General features: G+C 41.4%; 5 protein-coding genes across 12 annotated transcripts in view; 2 read left to right on the forward strand and 3 right to left on the reverse strand.

The window, feature by feature from the left end:
• Positions 1-3779, forward strand: part of LOC113215545 (adenylyl cyclase-associated protein 1) — a 28597-nt gene extending 24818 nt beyond the window's left edge. The window contains exons 3-10 of one of the 2 annotated variants that reach the window (XM_052277721.1): positions 492-630; positions 721-919; positions 994-1079; positions 1270-1529; positions 1749-1915; positions 2044-2250; positions 2335-2478; positions 2569-3779. In XM_052277721.1, the coding sequence (XP_052133681.1) occupies positions 512-630; positions 721-919; positions 994-1079; positions 1270-1529; positions 1749-1915; positions 2044-2250; positions 2335-2478; positions 2569-2652 (1266 nt within the window). In that variant the 5' untranslated portion in view covers positions 492-511 and the 3' untranslated portion in view covers positions 2653-3779. The remainder of the gene's footprint in view (positions 1-491; positions 631-720; positions 920-993; positions 1080-1269; positions 1530-1748; positions 1916-2043; positions 2251-2334; positions 2479-2568) is intronic. The other variant, XM_026435191.2, reaches the window with a different exon arrangement.
• On the reverse strand, positions 3341-5169 carry LOC113215626 (DNA repair protein XRCC2). Of its 3 annotated transcripts, none has more exons than XM_026435269.2 (4): positions 5092-5169; positions 4684-4916; positions 4375-4595; positions 3341-4297 (listed from the first exon to the last, which is right to left on the reverse strand). In XM_026435269.2, coding segments are annotated over exons 1-4 (879 nt in total). In that variant the 5' UTR covers positions 5094-5169; the 3' UTR covers positions 3341-3874. The 3 variants fall into 3 exon arrangements, with proteins under 3 accessions (XP_026291054.1, XP_026291064.1, XP_026291072.1); XM_026435279.2 differs by having other exon boundaries at positions 5030-5164; XM_026435287.2 differs by having other exon boundaries at positions 5061-5147.
• LOC113215519 (zinc finger protein 585A-like) lies at positions 5163-10520 on the forward strand. 5 transcript variants are annotated; one of them, XM_052277719.1, is made up of 7 exons: positions 5163-5322; positions 5836-5903; positions 5979-6046; positions 6166-6254; positions 6786-7025; positions 7112-7521; positions 7564-10520. In XM_052277719.1, exons 2-7 carry the CDS (start codon positions 5847-5849, stop codon positions 10141-10143), a joined length of 3444 nt encoding a protein of 1147 aa, XP_052133679.1. In that variant the 5' UTR covers positions 5163-5322; positions 5836-5846; the 3' UTR covers positions 10144-10520. The 5 variants fall into 5 exon arrangements, with proteins under 5 accessions (XP_052133679.1, XP_052133680.1, XP_026290937.2 ...); XM_052277720.1 differs by having other exon boundaries at positions 7112-7491; positions 7558-10520; XM_026435152.2 differs by having other exon boundaries at positions 7112-10520.
• Positions 10521-11046: 526 nt separating this feature from the next.
• Positions 11047-15044, reverse strand: LOC113215584 (elongation factor 1-alpha). Its single transcript, XM_026435223.2, has 5 exons — positions 14880-15044; positions 12895-13242; positions 11976-12801; positions 11731-11897; positions 11047-11548 (listed from the first exon to the last, which is right to left on the reverse strand). The coding sequence occupies exons 2-5, from the start codon at positions 13216-13218 to the stop codon at positions 11477-11479; spliced, it is 1389 nt and encodes a 462-aa protein (XP_026291008.1). The 5' UTR covers positions 13219-13242; positions 14880-15044; the 3' UTR covers positions 11047-11476.
• An 809-nt stretch (positions 15045-15853) lies between these two features.
• LOC113215592 (elongation factor 1-alpha 2) overlaps positions 15854-18130 on the reverse strand; it is a gene marked incomplete in the record, with an annotated part of 4677 nt that continues 2400 nt past the window's right edge. Inside the window, 4 exon segments of the mRNA XM_052277722.1 lie at positions 15854-16724; positions 16818-16984; positions 17074-17470; positions 17561-17989. Of these exon segments, the coding sequence (XP_052133682.1) occupies positions 16653-16724; positions 16818-16984; positions 17074-17470; positions 17561-17989 (1065 nt within the window).

The raw sequence follows: 18130 nt of genomic DNA on the forward strand, positions 1-18130 counted from the left end.
GGGGGGGGGGATCAGCCCACTCTGGAAACTCGGGTGTGACGTCACACCAAATGGTGAGTCCCTCCACGATGATGTCGCATGGTACTTAACATCAAATGGTGTGAGGCACAGGAAGGTCTGAGGGGATTTGGTGTGAGGTACTTTATTTTGCCTCACCCGCAAACCATGCACCCTGCCTCACACCTGAGTTTCCACAGCACCCCACTCCCCTCCCCCCAATCCACCCTACGTTTTCCGACCAACACACTCATAGTTCACTCCGCTCCATTCGCCATTCAAAACAAGCTGGCATGTGATTGGGCAACGGCGGGCGGGGGACGCTTGGCTTGGTGCCTTACCTACTTTCGTCCCCTCTCCTCGGTTCCCATCTCTTCCCTGGCCTTGGCAAAGTCTCATCTCTTCTGATGTTTTGTATCTGCCAAAAACTGGTAGTATTTTTTGTTGTATGATTTTGTTCTGTGAAATAATTCTAGTCTTTCCTACATTTCCAGATTTGCAGCCAGGCAACACCATGAGCCTGCAGGTCTTCTCTGATATTGTGGCGGGTCCCCTCGCCCAGTACCTGGCTCTCTCCTCCAAGATTGGAGGGGATGTCGCTGAGCAGGCTGGCTTTGTCAAGAACGCGTTTGAGTATGTACAACACTAACTACACTTATTGAATTCAATTTTTAGATGTTCTTTCGAGCTTTTAATTTTCATATTACACTTTTCTTATTTCAGTGTCCAGCGCCAGTTTCTGGAGCTGGCGGGCAGCCGATCCAAACCAGCCAGTCAGAATGAAATGATACCCCTGCTCCAGCCTACTTCCACCCTGATTATCTCCATTCAGGAGCACAGGGAGAAGAAACGAGCTTCACCTCAGTTCAATCATCTTAGCACCATCAGTGAAAGTATTCCTGCTCTTGGTTGGGTGGCAGTGGTAAGTGAAAATCTGCTGGTTATTCCTTACATCTTAATTATATTTGTGACCGCTTACCAGTTTCTGTCTTTCAGAGTCCTGCTCCATCTCCATTCGTCAAAGAGATGAAGGATGCTGGCTTGTTCTATGGGAACCGTGTCATCAAGGACTTCAAAGACAGGTAAGTTGCCACTACTTAAAAAAAATGAAAACTATGGAACAAAAGTAGTGAAACTAACCAACTCACCAATATTAATAAAACATCAAAATAATTCCCTTTAGTGTATATCAGTGAAAAGTTTTTGCTATTGTGTGGCTTTTAGTTATATCTAGGCCTTTAATAATTCTAATTTTGTCAACTGTCTCCTCAGGGACCGTACGCACGTTGACTGGGTCAACTCTTGGATCCAAACACTTGTTGAACTCCAGGACTTTGTCAAGAAGCACCACACTACCGGGTTGGAATGGCAACCCATGAGAGCAGGTGGTGCCCCTCCCCCTCCCCCCGCAGCAATGCCTCCACCACCCCCAGTGCTCCCTGAGGGTGATCTCTCAAGCCTCGCTCTAGACCCCTCTAAGGACCGGTCAGCCCTATTTGCCGAAATTAATCAGGGAGAAAATATCACCCGCAGTAAGTTTTAGTAGTTGCACTGTTTTGCATGCTTTTGTAAAATCCCTTGCATCCTCTTTTTTTAATAGTTTTTGCAAAAAGAGTAGCTGGAAGATAAAAATAAGATGTTCAGTTTTATGCCTGAACCTCCTTACCCTGTTTTTTAGAGGTTTTTCCCCCCCTAACTCAAGTATTTTGCTGTTGTAATGTGTACATGTTAATCTTGATGTTTTGTTGTAGGCTTGAAGAAAGTTACTTCTAACATGCAGACACACAAAAATCCATCCCTTCGAACTGGTCCAGCTCCATTTACGACTGGAGTCTCCAATTCCAGCAGTGTAAGCCCTGCTGCCCAAGCTGTTGACAAGCCTCCAAAGTTCACCAGGGATGGCAAGAAGTGGCTCGTTGTAAGTACATACTGTAGCTCTCCATTCCATTGCCTTCTAAATTGTATTCATATTTCCAACTCTTCTCAGAGCTCTTCTTCCAATCTTATATTGATTTTTTACTCAAATATTCCGTTTTTTGATTACAGGAGTACCAGAAAGGAAATAAAAATCTTGTTGTGGAAGGTGCTGAAATGAACAATGTGGTTTACATGTTTAAGTGTGTTGATTCCACACTTATTGTTAAAGGAAAAATTAATTCTATTGTGATGGATTCCTGCAAAAAATCTGCTGTTGTCTTTGACTCACTTGTCTCGTCTGTTGAGTTTGTGAATTGTCAATCAGTTCAAATGCAGGTAGAGTTACTTGGACTATTACTTGCCGTGAGCTTTTTCCACAATTAATTTTGATTTGCATCACTTATTTTGTTTCTGCCGTAGGTGAATGGAATCGTACCCACTATTACCATTGATAAAACAGATGGATGCCAGATGTATCTGAATGATCAATCATTGAATGTTGAAATTGTCAGTTCTAAATCATCTGAGATGAATGTTCTAATTCCCTCTGCCTCTGGAGATTATGTAAGTACTTTGTTTTCTTAATTTGTGGTACTTTAAATCCCAGCCTTTTTAAATATTGACAAATTCTAAGGAAAACTTTATATTTATCAGGTTGAACATGCTATCCCCGAGCAGTACAAGACTAAGGTTAGCAAGAGTGGACTGACAACTACTGTGGTTGAGAGTCTGGGTTAAACTCTCATCAAAGGCATCAACCTCCTGCTCATTTTGTGGTGCACATGACTCTCTGAAGATATAAACTGTCTACGCATTCAGGAGATATTGTGTCTTATTTATTAATTTTTTAAGCGGGCTAGGTGTAAGTTCTACAAAGACATTTCAGTTGCTTTAAGTAGCAGGAATATTTTCTATCTATCTTTTGCTGGTGTCTCTTGTTAACAATATAGTTTGGAAAAAGAAATTATTTTGAGATTCCTATTCATACTCTAGTATGTAATATAACAGAATGTAATTAAATGAACAATTGAAGTCATCAAATTGCATATATTCAAGATCAACAGTGTATTCATATCATGTATTAAGGAGTTGAAGTCAACTTTTCAATCAGCTGTCAGAACATAGAAGATTGTGAGCTATTGTTGCAATAAGGTTTTGTATGTGTGTTTTTATTTTAAAAACATGTGTATGTTAAATCGGAAGTCATGTGTTTTGATTGTAATTTTAGACTAATGCTCATTAAAAGCTCAGAAGTGTACTGTACCTCCTATTGATTACATCTATTGATTGCTATTTTCTGTGCTTGTAACAAAATCAAGACTTCTTTTTCCACTTTCTCAGTATTATTTATTGAGATGGTCTCAACAGGAGCTGTGATAAAGTCTCCCTGTGTTGATGGTATTATAACAGCCATGTTTTTTGTAAAAAACAAACAAACTAATTTTTAACTGTTGTATTACATGTATTTCAAGATATAAGGATAAGCTCAATGCAAACACTGTGTGCTCCTCTGGTGTCAAAGCATTTTCCTCAATAATACCTATGTGTATTCAATACAAAAATATGATAGTCTTCTAGATGAACTATTAATTCAATCCAATCAAAAGTGTTATTACACTATCTTCCTTGTAGCACACAGGCTTGCTCTTAACCTTGACCAAATCTTTACCCTTGAAATTGCTGGCTGTATCAATAAGTATCTTCTTTTTAAAGTACTGTATGTTTGGCATTTTTTATTTCAGCATTTAAAAATAATTTGAAATCTCTATTTCTAAGTGGATGTTTTTAAAATGATCGGTTTAGACAGCTTTTCTGTTTTCTACATGCCAGCTGTATTTATAAAAATAAAAATATTATGATTTTAACAGGTGCTATACTATTGTATCAAACTTCTTTGAGATAATTATCACAGAACTTTTCCTTATCTAACCTTACTCGAGCATAATCATGAGACGCATGATCAAAGCCATTGCATACCCTCCTTGGTGATGTGGTACTTGAGTATTTTTTGACCATATGCAGACCTGATTGTCGCAGAAAAGATATTTTCTATCATATCTTTGTTAGTAGCTGATTGATTATCACCGTCTTTGCTGCTACCTCCAGATATGTCCTTTTCTAGTCTATTCAGGCTAACTAGTCGGGTACTTTCTCCATTGTCCTCTTTCATTTTAAAACGTGATCGAGCTGCTGATTGGAAATAACTTGGTCTGGTAAAGACAACCATTACTTTGTGCTCTTTAGTACTTTTTTGGAGGGCAGACAGCAAACGGCGAAGGTAGGAATCCATGTGCTGCAGTCCACCAGCCAAACGATCTGACCAATAAAATGCTGTGAGGCTGTCTACAACAACCATACTAATCTGGGGTTTGGAGAGGAGCATCTGTAAAAAGAAAATAAATTTAAAAACTGAGAAAAATTAAAATTACTCTGAGGGAAGCTGTCTGAAATGATAAAAACCTTGTCTAGAGCCAATATAGCAGTGTACAGGTTGGTACTGTCATAAACATTAATAATTGTCAGCCGTTTAAGAGCATCTTTAATTGATGTTTCTACCAGACTAGAGGTCAGTCTGAGCCCGGAAGTTTGAGCAGTAAACGCCTTCATGCGAGCTTGCAAAAGCTGAACTAGCGTGAAGAGTGACTGGTGGTGGTCGGCATCAATGAGCAAAACTTCAACGCCTGCAAGAACGAGATTGGAAGGTGAAGGAGATACCCAGGTTAAATAAATGAAAAGAAAGCCACCACCAAAAGGTTTCAAATTGTTTACCGAGACCCCCTCTAGGCGGAGACAGGATGGCCCGGGTCACCCACTGCAATGCCAAGACTGACTTCCCTACAGACACATCTCCAGTAATCTCTATTACGTCGTGAGGAAGTGGTCCATCCACTCCCAGCAGGCGCTCATCCAGACCCTTAAGGCTGGGACGTGTCGACAGCCTCGCCAGGAGCTGCTTCCCTGACTCGGCACGGACCTGGAAGTCCATGGAGCGCTTAACAAGCCTGGAGAAAAACAACGTCAGAAAGACATAACCTTAAACGTTAAAAAATACGCGATGCAAGTGTAAGTGAAGGTGGCAGCAAAGACAATCTGCTCTAAACACTAAGTATCCTGCCTAATATGGCCCTAGAGTAAAAATTATTCACGCATGAGCAATTTAATGAAAACTAGGACGACATTGTCTGATTGTCTCTTGAAAATACGGCGCCCTTAATCGCTGCCTTGTCAGAAACGATGGTTCTCGTTGTTTACCATTTACATCATAAAGGCAGTGCCAATGGCTTCCCTGCCCCAATGATCGAAGCCCTTAAGTTGTTGTTATCCAATTTGTTTTCCATGTATTTTTGACATTGATAGTGTTTCTTCGAAGAGAACTAGAAATTTTCATTTTTGCTTTTGTTTGTAATGGTAAAAATCTACAAATATTTCTTCTTGGTTTATTTGCTGCTTCATGTTTATCGACATTTGCATCAACAACTTAACCTATTACTTCTCACAAGAACAGCTTCGTCAAAGTTCATTTTACGTTTTATTCGGACTGTGTTTCCATCTTTCCGGATTATAACTGTTTTCTTGTATCCCTAAAATTATTGTGTAGCTTAGTAAGTCACTGTCACCAAAAACGTATTAGTTGTTCATCAGTGACATTGAAGTTAAAGCTGTCTGCATTTTCTGGTACCTATCTGAAGAGTCAATATTGTTTTCATGATTACACTCGGGTAGCCAGTTCGAAACTAAGTGTTCTATTTTCATCATTGATCCCCGTTTTCCTATTTGTTTTATATTTGAGTTGTTTTAAGTCTTTATTAATGATGAGTGATGAAATTTTGGGTTTAACAAGACATTTTGTCCCATGTTTATACCATGTTTCATTCTCTATGTTCTTGTATTATAGCTTTGTATTGTGTGGTATTTTTTCAGACTAACGAAACATGGCAAATCCAAGCTCAATCAACCCAGTGCTTGTATCCGACAACGTTCCTTGGGAGGTATGCATTTTGCAATGTGACTTTTTGTTGCTTATTTCTTTGGGAGAAGTCATGTGGTAATTCTAAAATTTTCAGCCATTCGGAAAGACACCTAGAATTGAAGCACAACCAACTGAACCATCATCCCCCACAGGCTCTAGCAGGTAAAAGTGGTAGCAATTTTAGTCATGGAGTAGTTACAATTTTACGTTATTTTGACAAGGAAGTTGCATGCTATAGCATTTGCCTTGCATTTTAAATATTTTTGTTATTGATTTCACAGACCCAAGAAACTTACTATGATGCTAGATATGGCTTGGTTAGAACAAGAAATCAAAGATCTAGAGGACGTCAATGTGAAGAGTAGTCAAGGTGAATTTTTTGTTAGGGACTGTAGGGATGGTGTTTAGTTATTTCTCACTTGTGTACTGATTGTTTCGTGAGGCAATTTCCTATTACTGCAGTTATTAAATTTAATGTTTTATTTATTTTCCAATCAATATATTTTGAACCAGGAATTGATTCCCCCCCCCCCTTCCCCCCAGGTGTTTATCCACAGGGATTTTAAATTATTTCTTCTATGTGAAGTAGTTTTAAGAAGTATTTCTTCATGCATCTGATGTAATTTTCTGAAGTCTTGAGTCAATAGTAACGATAATTTATTTATGGATGTAGAATTTTGTATGTCCCATAGAGGCTTCTTTTTTTCTTTATTAGCTCAATAGTGAAGTAATGACAGCCTAAGTCTTGTTTTCTCCATTTTCGTAGACAGCCGTTTATTTTCAGATTGGCTTAAAACAACCCACTTTCAGTTATTTTTATCATCATTATTATAATTAATATCACAATAATTTTTATCACTAAGAGTCCCATAGCAATCAATGACATCATTGTGTTTTCCAGGTTCATCAGCAGGGGACATGTTTCCTTGCTCAAACTGTGTTGTTGCATTCACAAGCCAAGCATATTTGGATAAACATAAAAAATACTGTCGTGGTGGAAAACCAGAGCCACAATGTACCACCATGATTGTGACAACAGCAGATTCAGCAACTGTTACAGTGTTGACTAATGTTAATCCAATAATATCTCAAAACATCCCAGCTGAGTCTGATAGGAGGCAACCAGGAGATGGCACTCAACGTAAGTAAGAAATGTATTTGTATATTCATTTGTTGGGTGTGTTTCTTTTTATGTCTAGACTTTTTTTTTTTTTTTTCAAATTTCAGAAGGTTATCCATGTCCATGGTGCCCAACTGTTAGCACTTCACCAGCATATTTAGAGAAGCACAAAAAGCGATGTCAGAGAAAACAGCACTCTCTTCAACAGTCCCACCATCATGCCCCTGTTCCTGCTATGCAGCAGACACTACACCCGCAGTCAGTTCAAGTTTACAGTGGACCCATCCAGCAAGCCAAGATAGAGGCCGAGGGGCAACCAACTCATCATGTACTACTGCAGCCTCAACTTCAACACCTTGGAGAGCATCACTTGTCTCAGTTTCACTTTATGGACACACTGTCACAGTCAGTTCAGGCTCAAGTGCAGGCTCAAGTGCAGGCTCAAGTGCAAGCTCAGGCGCAAGCTCATGTACAAGCACAAGCTCAAGCTCAAGCCCAGGCCCAGGCCCAAGCCCAAGCCCAAGCCCAAGCTCAAGCCCAAGCCCAAGCCCAGGCCCAGGCCCAAGCCCAAGCCCAAGCCCAAGCCCAAGCACAGGCCCAAGCACAGGCCCAAGCTCAGGCCCAAGCTCAGGCTCAGGCTCAAGTTCAAGCCCAAGTACAAGTACAAGTCCAGCATCAGGCGTCAATACCTCAGCAACACACCACCCTCAAAGAAGAACATTCAACAACAACTCTTCTGCCTTTGCACATGCCACTAACTACTCAAGAGCATGGTCAAACTTTAGTTGTGACAAGTGCAGCATCAAATATCTCTCAAACATTAGAGCAAGCTTTAATAGTTTCAGCATCCAGTGCTCCATCAAATTTATCTCAAGCCATTGTGCAGACTGCTTCTGTCACTGGAGCAAGCACTCCTACTAGCAGCTCTCAATCAATGACAATTATGGTTCCATTGTCTTTAGGGCTTCCCACCATGCAACTTCCCCTTCCTGTGTCTATGCCATCCCTCGTACCTCTGACATTACATCAAGATAATGTTAATGGTCTTGAAAATTCAATGACCGATTCTGTACCTCCTGGTGCAAACAGCATATCATATCTAGAGAACGGTATGGCATCAAACATTGTCAAGTCCACAACTTACCAGCATGGAGAGTTACCCCCACGTCCAAGTGACCAACCTTCTTCTAAAGTTATGACTTGTAAGGAATGCGGGGAGCAATTTCCAAACAATGTACAGCTCCGCAAACATGCCTTCACTCACAACAAGGATAAACCATTTGTGTGTACAACATGTTGGAAGATATTCAAAGATGGTGATGATCTGGAAAGGCATCGTGCTCTACATAGGCCTCATCCATGTACTCAGTGTGGAGAGAGATTTGGACGATTAGGTCATCTTAAAAGACATGCTATGACTCATACTGGACATAAGCCATATCCATGTCCATCATGCAATAGAGAATTCATGGATAATGTGGACTTGAAGAGGCACCTAATGACTCATTCAGGAGAAAAGCCCTATAGATGTCAAACTTGTGGGGATTCATTTGCCCGCAGCAGCAATTTGAGAAGGCACAGTATTATTCATACGGGTGATAAACCACACAAGTGCACAGAATGTGGTGACGGTTTTGTAGATTCGTTTGATCTTAAACGTCATCTCATGACCCATACGGGAGAGAGACCTTATCATTGTGACTACTGTGGAGAGAGCTTTACCAGGAGCAGCAACCTTCAACGTCATCAGCGTAAGCATACAGGGGTTCGCCCATTCGTGTGTGACATATGTGAGAAAACATTTGTTGATAAAATAGACTTAAAGCGACATGCTAGAGTCCACTCAGGAGAGAAACCATTTGCCTGCATTAAATGTGGGGATCATTTTGCCCGTAAACATAACTTAAGAATACATCTGAAAACTCATTCTGAAATTTATGAATGCCAATTTTGCAATGAACAATTTGCATTACAGTCTCAATTGGAGGAACATGAACAGTCTCATAAGGTTGAACCTAAATACTTGACATGTCTGCACTGCCAGCAGGATATTTTAGAAAGTGACATGCATAATCATTTATTAAGCCATTCTGATGTAAGTCATGAACTGTTCTCATGTACTTTGTGTGATCAAAAATTTCTTGAGGAAGATGACTTGAAAGTGCATAGCAGATCCCATTTAGTTCAAAAGCCCCACACATGTGGTCATTGTGGAGAGCGGTTTGCACGCAGGAGTCACCTCTCTCGACATGCACTAACTCACTTGGATAGAAAGCCTTTCCCTTGCAGTGAATGTGATAAATCATTTTTAGACAATGTTGATCTAAAGAGACACATGATGACTCATACAGGTGAAAGACCTTTTATTTGCACTGAGTGTGGTGAGACATTTTCTCGTTTGAGTAATCTAAAGCAGCATAGTCGGATACATACTGGCGAGAGACCATACCAGTGTAATACTTGCAGTAAACAGTTTAGTGACAGTGGTGTTTTAAGACGCCATGCACTGACTCACTCTGGTGTCCGTCCTTATGTTTGTTCAGAGTGTGGGGAAAGGTTCAGTCAGAAGAGCCATCTTATTTCCCATAACCGGACTCATTCTGGTGAGAAGCCTTATGGGTGTACTCAGTGTGAAGAAAAATTTACTGAAAGAAGCAACTTGCGAAGGCACTCAAGAATGCATGCACCTATGAAGCCTCATAAATGTGAAACTTGTGGTGAGACATTTCAACTTCTAAGTCATGCCAAAACACACTGTCTGCCATCATCTGATGGTAGACTATTTTCCTGTCCTGATTGTGGAGAACATTTTGGTCGAATGAATAATTTAAAAAGGCACCTTTTGAGACACACGGGTGAGAAGCCATTTGCATGTCCTGATTGTTCCGAAAGTTTTGCTGATAAGAGCAGTCTAAAGCGTCACTCCTACACTCATACTGGTGAAAAACCTTTCATTTGCTCAGAATGTGGAGAGCGTTTTACTCAAAGTGCCCATCTCAAATCTCACACTCGCATTCATACTGGGGAAAAACCCTATCAATGTCCATTTTGTAGAGAGCGTTTCACACATCGGAATACTTACAAAAAGCATAGAAAACTCCATGAGACTGAAGCTTCATCTTCCACATCTAGGACATAGATGATGGTAATCCAATTGTACAAATGTCTTTGACTTACTAGCCATGTGATACCTCGTTCTTGCAAGAACTAATAATAAGCAATAAGTTCTTCTAAACCCATTTTCAGAATATTTTTATCAACGAAAACTATTGTATTCTCTTAGAAATTTTTTTTTGTTTTGCTTTGTTTCCATTTGTTTGTTAGTGTACAGAGATGCTTTAGACTGTATGTAATGTTATCTCTTTCAAATTTATCACAGCCTCATATTATCATTATTGTGTTAATTTCAGTTATGTATCAAGCAAGTTATATTTATTATTAAACAGTTGTTTCTTTCTTCTCAAATAAACCCATTAATGGCAATATGAACAAATAAAAATATAGCATTTTTTACAATGTATTTTAAATTTTAAACCCATCCCCATTTACATTTGCCTGCATTTGCTCATTTCTTCTGCTTCACCAATGGCCGACTTCCAGAAGAGGCCATAAAACTGAGAAATTCTCTCTGCTTCAATCAACTACTAGCAAAACAGCAAATTACTCAGTTTTCTGGGTCTGGGTTTTGATGGGAATGGTGAGTTAAAGTGTCACCATCCTTAGGCTTACATTTAAGTTTTTTTTAGATAATTGTAGGACTATTCTGAGCAATTTTAACTATTTGTCAAAACATTGACTATGATACTGGAGTCACTGGTATTATCCTTGGAGTTGAGATAGTTTGGAACTTGTGTGGGATCAGTTTGTTATTCAACAGCTTATTTCCATTCTGTGGAATGTCACTGAAGACAAGCCATCTTGACAGGTTATTAGTTGTTCAAAACATACTCTAGTCTAGCAAGACTGCTGGAGAAATCCAGTTCTGTGTATTTGCTGTTAAGGAAGAGTGGATAAAATCCAAGGTAGAGTTACTAAACAAAAATGTTGTCATCAGCATTTATTGGCGTGAAGTCGCACGTGACTTCATACATTCATGGGTAAGGTAAAATAGCCTCAGAAGTCAACAAGTTCTCGAATTTTGCAACATCCAAACATTAAAGCTTTGAGCTGGTACATAATATCAATTCCCATACACCTTTGTTATACCACCAATAAATAGTACATAACTCAAAGTAAATCAAATTGAAAAAATAAAAAAATTTGGCTATCACAAGTCTCCATGCTTATAAAAACAATGTCAACTATCACAAGGCTTTCCTCCTTAGTTCTTTCCGATGGAAACAATGTTTCAGTATGCCCTTGATAGGGCGTCTCCACAAGTGTGTGGGAGGCACACCTTTGGATGAAATGGACTGGCTGTGCCATGATGTTCCGGCCAGTCCCCAATTCCTCAAGACATCCAACACGCCTAGTTATTTCTTCTTCTGGGCCTTCTCGGCGGCCTTAGTGACCTTGCCGGATGAGGGGTCCTTGAAGTTCACGCTCTGAAGTACAAAGAAAAATTACCAAATTAAAACAAATACAAAACCAGGTGAACTGTTTAAAATGATGAATGTATCATGGTCAGAGTCAAGTAAAGTGGTCAGCATCGTGACTAAGAGTGGTGCATGGCATGACTATCTCATCATTCCATTGGATATGATAGGAAACATTTAGGAGTACACACCTTGATGACACCGACGGCGACGGTCTGCCTCATGTCACGGACGGCGAAACGACCAAGGGGAGGGAACTCCTGGAAGGACTCCACGCACATGGGCTTGGAGGGAACAAGGTTGACAATAGCGGCATCACCAGACTTGATGGCCTTGGGGTTCTCCTCAGTGGTTTTGCCTGAACAGAAAATTTCATTAGAACCAACAACCAAGAAACGCAGATTAGTGAAGTAGTGCTAAGGTAAAGTATACTAACCAGTACGACGGTCACACTTCTCCTTGATCTCGGCGAACTTGCAGGCAATGTGGGCGGTGTGGCAATCCAGCACAGGGGTGTAGCCGTTGGAGATCTGGCCAGGGTGGTTCAGGACGATGACCTGAGCGGTGAAGTCAGCAGCGCCCTTGGGGGGGTTGGCCTTGGAGTCACCAGCGACGTATCCACGACGCAGTTCCTTGACGGAAACGTTCTTGATGTTGAAACCAACGTTGTCGCCGGGAACAGCCTCGGTCAGGGCTTCGTGGTGCATCTCGACAGACTTGACTTCAGTGGTGATGTTGGCAGGGGCGAAGGTAACAACCATACCGGGCTTGATGACACCGGTCTCCACACGGCCGACGGGGACGGTACCAATACCACCAATCTTGTACACGTCCTGCAGGGGCAGACGCAGGGCCTTGTCTGTGGGACGGGAGGGGGGAAGGATGGCGTCAAGAGCCTCAATCAGGCACTTGCCCTCAGCCTTACCCTCCTTACGCTCCACATTCCACCCCTTGTACCAGCCCATCTTGGCAGAGGGCTCCAACATGTTGTCGCCGTGCCAGCCGGAGATGGGCACGAAGGCGACAGCGGCGGGGTTGTAACCGATCTTCTTAATGTAAGAGGAGACTTCCTTCTTGATTTCCTCGAAACGAGCTTCGCTGAATGGAGGCTCGGTGGAGTCCATCTTGTTCACACCAACGATCAGCTGCTTGACACCCAGGGTGAAAGCGAGCAGGGCGTGCTCACGGGTCTGTCCGTTCTTGGAGATACCGGCTTCGAATTCACCAGTACCAGCAGCAACAATGAGCACGGCACAGTCAGCCTGGAGAAATAAGGAAAAATGCAATTAGCACCACTTAAGCATTCAAGGAGAAAACTAAATTATAAGCTTCAAAAACAATGAAGGATTACCAACCTGTGAGGTACCAGTGATCATGTTCTTGATGAAATCCCTGTGGCCGGGGGCATCAATGATGGTGACGTAGAACTTGGCAGTCTCGAACTTCCACAGAGCAATGTCGATGGTGATACCACGTTCACGCTCAGCCTTCAGCTTGTCCAACACCCAGGCGTACTTGAAGGAACCCTTGCCCATTTCCTGGGCTTCCTTCTCGAACTTCTCGATGGTACGCTTGTCGATACCACCGCACTTGTAGATGAGATGGCCGGTGGTGGTGGACTTGCCGGAGTCGACATGGCCGATGACGACGATGTTAATGTGAACCTTCTCCTTACCCATGGTGAGCGATTAGTTTGCTGATAACTGCAACACAAAAAAAAAAAAACACGTACATTAGTCAACGAAAAAAGTATATGGCAAATGGCACGTAATGTCTAGTATACAATAGGCATGTTGCTAAAGTATCGTGTCTGAAAGCCAAATGATAGCAACCAAGCGTTATGAACTCAGCGTTAATGTCCACAGGTTAAAACGCCACAACCAAGTATTAAAAGCCTTGATGTGGAGCTGGCCTGTGGATATTTAAAATTGAATAATTGTCGAACATGTGTTGCCAAAGTTGTGTATTTGAAGGCCACAGGGGAGGCAATCAAACATAGCGAACCCGGCATTAATTTCCACAGTAAAAACGCCATGACCAAAATGGTAATTTGACATGGAGCTGGACTGTGGGATATAAAAAATTAAAAATTGTTCACAGGACAAGTGTAGCTGAAGTTGTGTCTTTGAAAGCTGAACAGTAGCCATCAAACATAGCGAACCCAGCATTTAATTTCCACAGTAAAAACGCCATGACCAAAATGATGATTTGACATGGAGCTGGACTGTGGATTAAATTAACACTTATCAGGAAGTGACCTTGAAATGGATACCGGCTGAGCATGCCGGCCGGCTAACCCAAACCGCCGAAATTCCATTGACACAATAAAACTGAAGTAAGCCACAGAATACAGTTACACTTTACAAGTGCATAACAACCAGATGGCTGGGTAGGCTTTTGCTCCAATAAAGGATGCACGGACGGTTACACGGCAAGCCACGACCACATTGCCATGCTTCGGCCATGCTGGTCAAATAACGACAACGAGCCTTGTCAAAAATATTGAGGAACTTTTTTTTAAAGGTTACACATTACATTTCCTTCGATAACGAAAACGCAATAAGCGTTATCACTCAAACAGAAAATCTCAGGCACCCCACGCGATAAATGTTGCCAGGTCGCCACTCCCCGGCAGGATCCAATATGGCGTCCCACGTCCGGCACACGCTAACGGATTCTTTTAGGATAAATAATTTGAAGTTAAGTTTGGCCAGACAAGGACCGCGAAAATAAAAATACATCCAACCCAACGACGAGGAATAAGCAGATACACTTATACGAGAGTCAGCAAATACGGGGAGGAAAGACCAAGTTGGCGAAGAAACGTGACCCAAGCCTACCGGTACTTTAGTCACAAGTGACTCAGAGCCGAAAGTGGTGCAATACAGCTAAGAGATATAGACTGAAGGAACATTGCTCACGGCGAAAAGCACACAAGTTAATTAATTAAACAAAGCAGATGCAAGAAAGCTTTAGATGGAATAGTCAGTATATGCGTGGCGGCACGAGTTACCACGATGAGCCAGGCGGCACTATGCTGCATCACCATGATTCACAATGTATAGATAGATGTAACAATTAAGTGATGCGATTAGCCAGAATAATAATTAGGCAAGGTAAAGGTAAACAAAGATAAGCGAAATCTAACACTACGGGTGCGCGACAAATGTATTCACTGCCACGTGGACAGGCAACAAATGAGGCTAAGTGCCCAACTGAAGGCTTGCTTTTCACAAAATTTCACTAAAAACCGACGCACAAACTATGTTTTCGAAGAAGATAAATATAAAATTTAAAACTGATCAAAATTGACTTGCCCAATATGAGAAAAAACCCTCACCTTTTGTAAATAAGAAAGTAGCTCTCCGCGGAGATCTACTTCAGTTCAGCTCACACGACGAAGTGGATGAAGGAAAGTGCGAATGCGATGAGCCAGGATCCAGACCCCGTCTTAAAAGGTCACGTGGGCAGCCAGTAGTTCCAAAACCCGCCTGTTGAGCGCTGCATTGGATGCTGCCAACTGTTGACTTCCAGACTGGTAGGTGGTAACCTCGTCTTCAACTGCAATTTAAAATGACTTGCAGACACATATCTTGCAAAAAGAACAATAAAAGTGAGAAAACAATTTTTCAATTACCTGCTTGGACTTATAACAAACTTACCATTACCCAATTTTTAAATAAATTATTTTTTTGTCAAGTTTATAAAATCTCTGGCTAGAGAGTCAAACTGCTGTAACCGTTTCATATCAAATACTATTTAAAACTTAACTATTTTGGAAAGACAGAAAAAGAACGGTGGAGGAAATAATGGTTTCGGAAAAATTGCAAACTGCGAGATGCTGGAAAAAATCCCAGAAAAATCAATTTAGTTATTTTGAAAGTAATATGGACCGGAAATAGTATGCACTCAGCGTAGTACTCAGATTCCCGCGTTTTGGAAGGTCCAGCCGCATTAATTCAAATAGCTAAAGGTGGCCCTCCCCATTATGACACACCACACCACCCATCATCTCAAACTTCGGAAATACTGATAAAGCCCCGGTTTATTGCGATTAAGATTATTCAGTAATGCTCTGCAAGTATTTTTACAAATCAAGAAAATAATTTGATGCCTCTACCCATCAGTGACTCTCTACCCAGGAACCAACCCATCAGGAACCCATCTTTCACATACAACATCTCTGCAACAAAGTATGAAGCCTAATTTCTTGTATGCAAAGTCCCACATGCCAGAATTTTTTCTACAAATTTAAGATTTTTTTTTGAAAATGTCTTCTGGGTTAAAGTGATAATAAAAATGATAACAAGGAAATTTTCCTTCAATCCTGTTTTAATGGAATTATACGGTAACAAAAAGAAAGAAGTGCCAGGTGGCATATATGAGGGTATGATTATTCGAAATGTAATGACACTTGGCATGTTCCAACTACTGCTTTACACTCGAGCAACACGGCTTCTCAACGTCTCTACATGATGCAAACCAACAACCCACCACAATTTGAAACATTAACATAATTAAAAAACTATCATTATATCAAACAAATAAAATAATAAATATTTTACAAAAAGCTTTAGCACATAATTCTAATGCAATGTGAAACTATCTGGGTAAAAGTGGTATGAAAAATAAGTGAAAAAGATAATCAAGTCATTCTCATAAAGAGATTGGCTATGCATCAAATGCAATGCAAAATTGAACCACAATTCAAACAAAACACTTCTTCACTGCAATGCAAAATGATGCAAGTTATCTAAATTCACCCCATGCAGGATCTTAAAGAAACGTTGACACAAATTCACCTAATTCCACATTCAGATAAGGTGAGTTACAAATAAAATAATCCCTTTGAAGATGGAAACAATTTAAAGATATCCGAGCTAAGAACTGTGAAGTTTTTCCGGCGTAGCTCTTTGCGATGAAAACAATGCCGTAGTAACCCCTTGCCTATGCTGCGCAGCTGACATAGAATCAAGCCGTGTTGCTTTATAGTACTTTGTATAGTGTGCTCTGTCATCACTCTCAGAGTCTTTACACATGTCCAAATCTGTAACTGCGCAGCCTTTACACCCCCTGGACCCATCTCATAGGCCTTGAAGCCCATCACACCTAGTTATTTCTTCTTCTGAGCCTTCTCTGCGGCCTTTGTGACTTTACCAGTTGTTGCCTCCTTAAAGGTCACTTGCTGAAAATTAAAGAAAAATTTTAAAAAATAAGTAAACTGTTCCTAAAAAAATAATAGCAGGATTATTTCTTTGTAATTATTGTGTATACATACCTTGATTACACCAACAGCAACAGTTTGTCGCATGTCCCTCACAGCAAAGCGTCCAAGAGGAGGAAATTCTTGGAAAGATTCAACACACATTGGCTTTGATGGAATAAGGGTAATGATGGCAGCATCGCCAGACTTAATGGCTTTGGGATTTTCCTCAGTAGTCTTGCCTTAAAAATTTAAAAATTTAGAAAGTTAATACCTGAAGTAAAATGCAGGATACAGAGAACATGTTTGTTTAGCTTTATAATCAACTTACCAGTACGGCGGTCACATTTTTCCTTAATTTCAGCAAATTTGCAGGCAATGTGGGCGGTGTGGCAATCCAAGACAGGTGTATAGCCGTTAGAGATCTGGCCAGGGTGGTTCAGGACAATGACCTGAGCAGTGAAATCAGCTGCACCCCTGGGTGGATTATTTTTGGAATCGCCAGCAACATAGCCACGTCGCAACTCCTTCACTGACACGTTCTTGATGTTAAAGCCAACATTGTCGCCAGGCACAGCCTCAGTCAGGGCTTCGTGGTGCATTTCAACAGACTTCACTTCAGTGGTGATATTGGCGGGGGCAAAGGTAACGACGGTGCCTGGCTTCAGAACACCAGTCTCAACACGACCGACGGGGACGGTTCCAATGCCACCAATTTTGTAAACGTCCTGAAATTAAATTAGGAAAAATATTAATTAAATGAGCAAAATAGTAAATCTTAAAAATAAAAGGTCATAGTATGCAATAAGTTAGTGTACCTGAAGTGGCAGTCTAAGAGCCTTGTCTGTTGGACGGCTGGGCGGCAGGATAGCGTCAAGAGCCTCAATCAGGCACTTGCCCTCAGCCTTACCCTCCTTACGCTCCACATTCCACCCCTTGAACCATGGCATCTTGTCAGAGGGCTCCAACATGTTGTCGCCGTGCCAGCCGGAGATAGGCACGAAGGCGACGGCGGCGGGGTTGTAGCCGATCTTCTTAATGTACGAGGAGACTTCCTTCTTGATTTCCTCGAAGCGAGTCTCGCTGAATGGGGGCTCGGTGGAGTCCATCTTGTTGACGCCCACGATCAGCTGCTTGACGCCCAGGGTGAAAGCGAGCAGAGCGTGCTCACGGGTCTGTCCGTTCTTGGAGATACCGGCTTCGAATTCACCAGTACCAGCAGCAACAATAAGCACAGCACAGTCAGCCTGGAAAAAAATAGAATCGCTTTAGCTGATATTTCTCTCCCCGGGTTACTAAGAAACCAACCACATACCAGGTGGCTGATTAACCCCGCTCACTTCTGTAGTTATGCTGTACCGCACGCACGAGTGCGGGCGGGCTTGCCT

The sequence above is a fragment of the Frankliniella occidentalis genome, unplaced genomic scaffold (assembly GCF_000697945.3).
Source record: "Frankliniella occidentalis isolate FOCC.00 unplaced genomic scaffold, Focc_3.1 Scaffold11, whole genome shotgun sequence".
Lineage (NCBI taxonomy): Eukaryota > Metazoa > Arthropoda > Insecta > Thysanoptera > Thripidae > Frankliniella > Frankliniella occidentalis.

Excerpts from the sequence above, each read along its gene's own strand:
- LOC113215584 (XM_026435223.2), bottom strand. The coding sequence starts at position 13,218 with ATGGGTAAGGAGAAGGTTCACATTAACATCGTCGTCATCGGCCATGTC. Across the intron at positions 12,802-12,894 it reads TGATCACTGGTACCTCACAG|GCTGACTGTGCCGTGCTCAT; the intron begins GTTGGTAATCCT and ends TTATTTCTCCAG. Across the intron at positions 11,898-11,975 it reads GAAGTGTGACCGTCGTACTG|GCAAAACCACTGAGGAGAAC; the intron begins GTTAGTATACTT and ends TTTTCTGTTCAG.
- LOC113215626 (XM_026435269.2), bottom strand. Across the intron at positions 4,596-4,683 it reads TCCGCCTAGAGGGGGTCTCG|GCGTTGAAGTTTTGCTCATT; the intron begins GTAAACAATTTG and ends TCGTTCTTGCAG. Across the intron at positions 4,298-4,374 it reads CTATATTGGCTCTAGACAAG|ATGCTCCTCTCCAAACCCCA; the intron begins GTTTTTATCATT and ends TTCTTTTTACAG.
- LOC113215519 (XM_026435152.2), top strand. The coding sequence starts at position 5,847 with ATGGCAAATCCAAGCTCAATCAACCCAGTGCTTGTATCCGACAACGTT. Across the intron at positions 5,904-5,978 it reads CCGACAACGTTCCTTGGGAG|CCATTCGGAAAGACACCTAG; the intron begins GTATGCATTTTG and ends TAAAATTTTCAG. Across the intron at positions 7,026-7,111 it reads ACCAGGAGATGGCACTCAAC|AAGGTTATCCATGTCCATGG; the intron begins GTAAGTAAGAAA and ends TTCAAATTTCAG.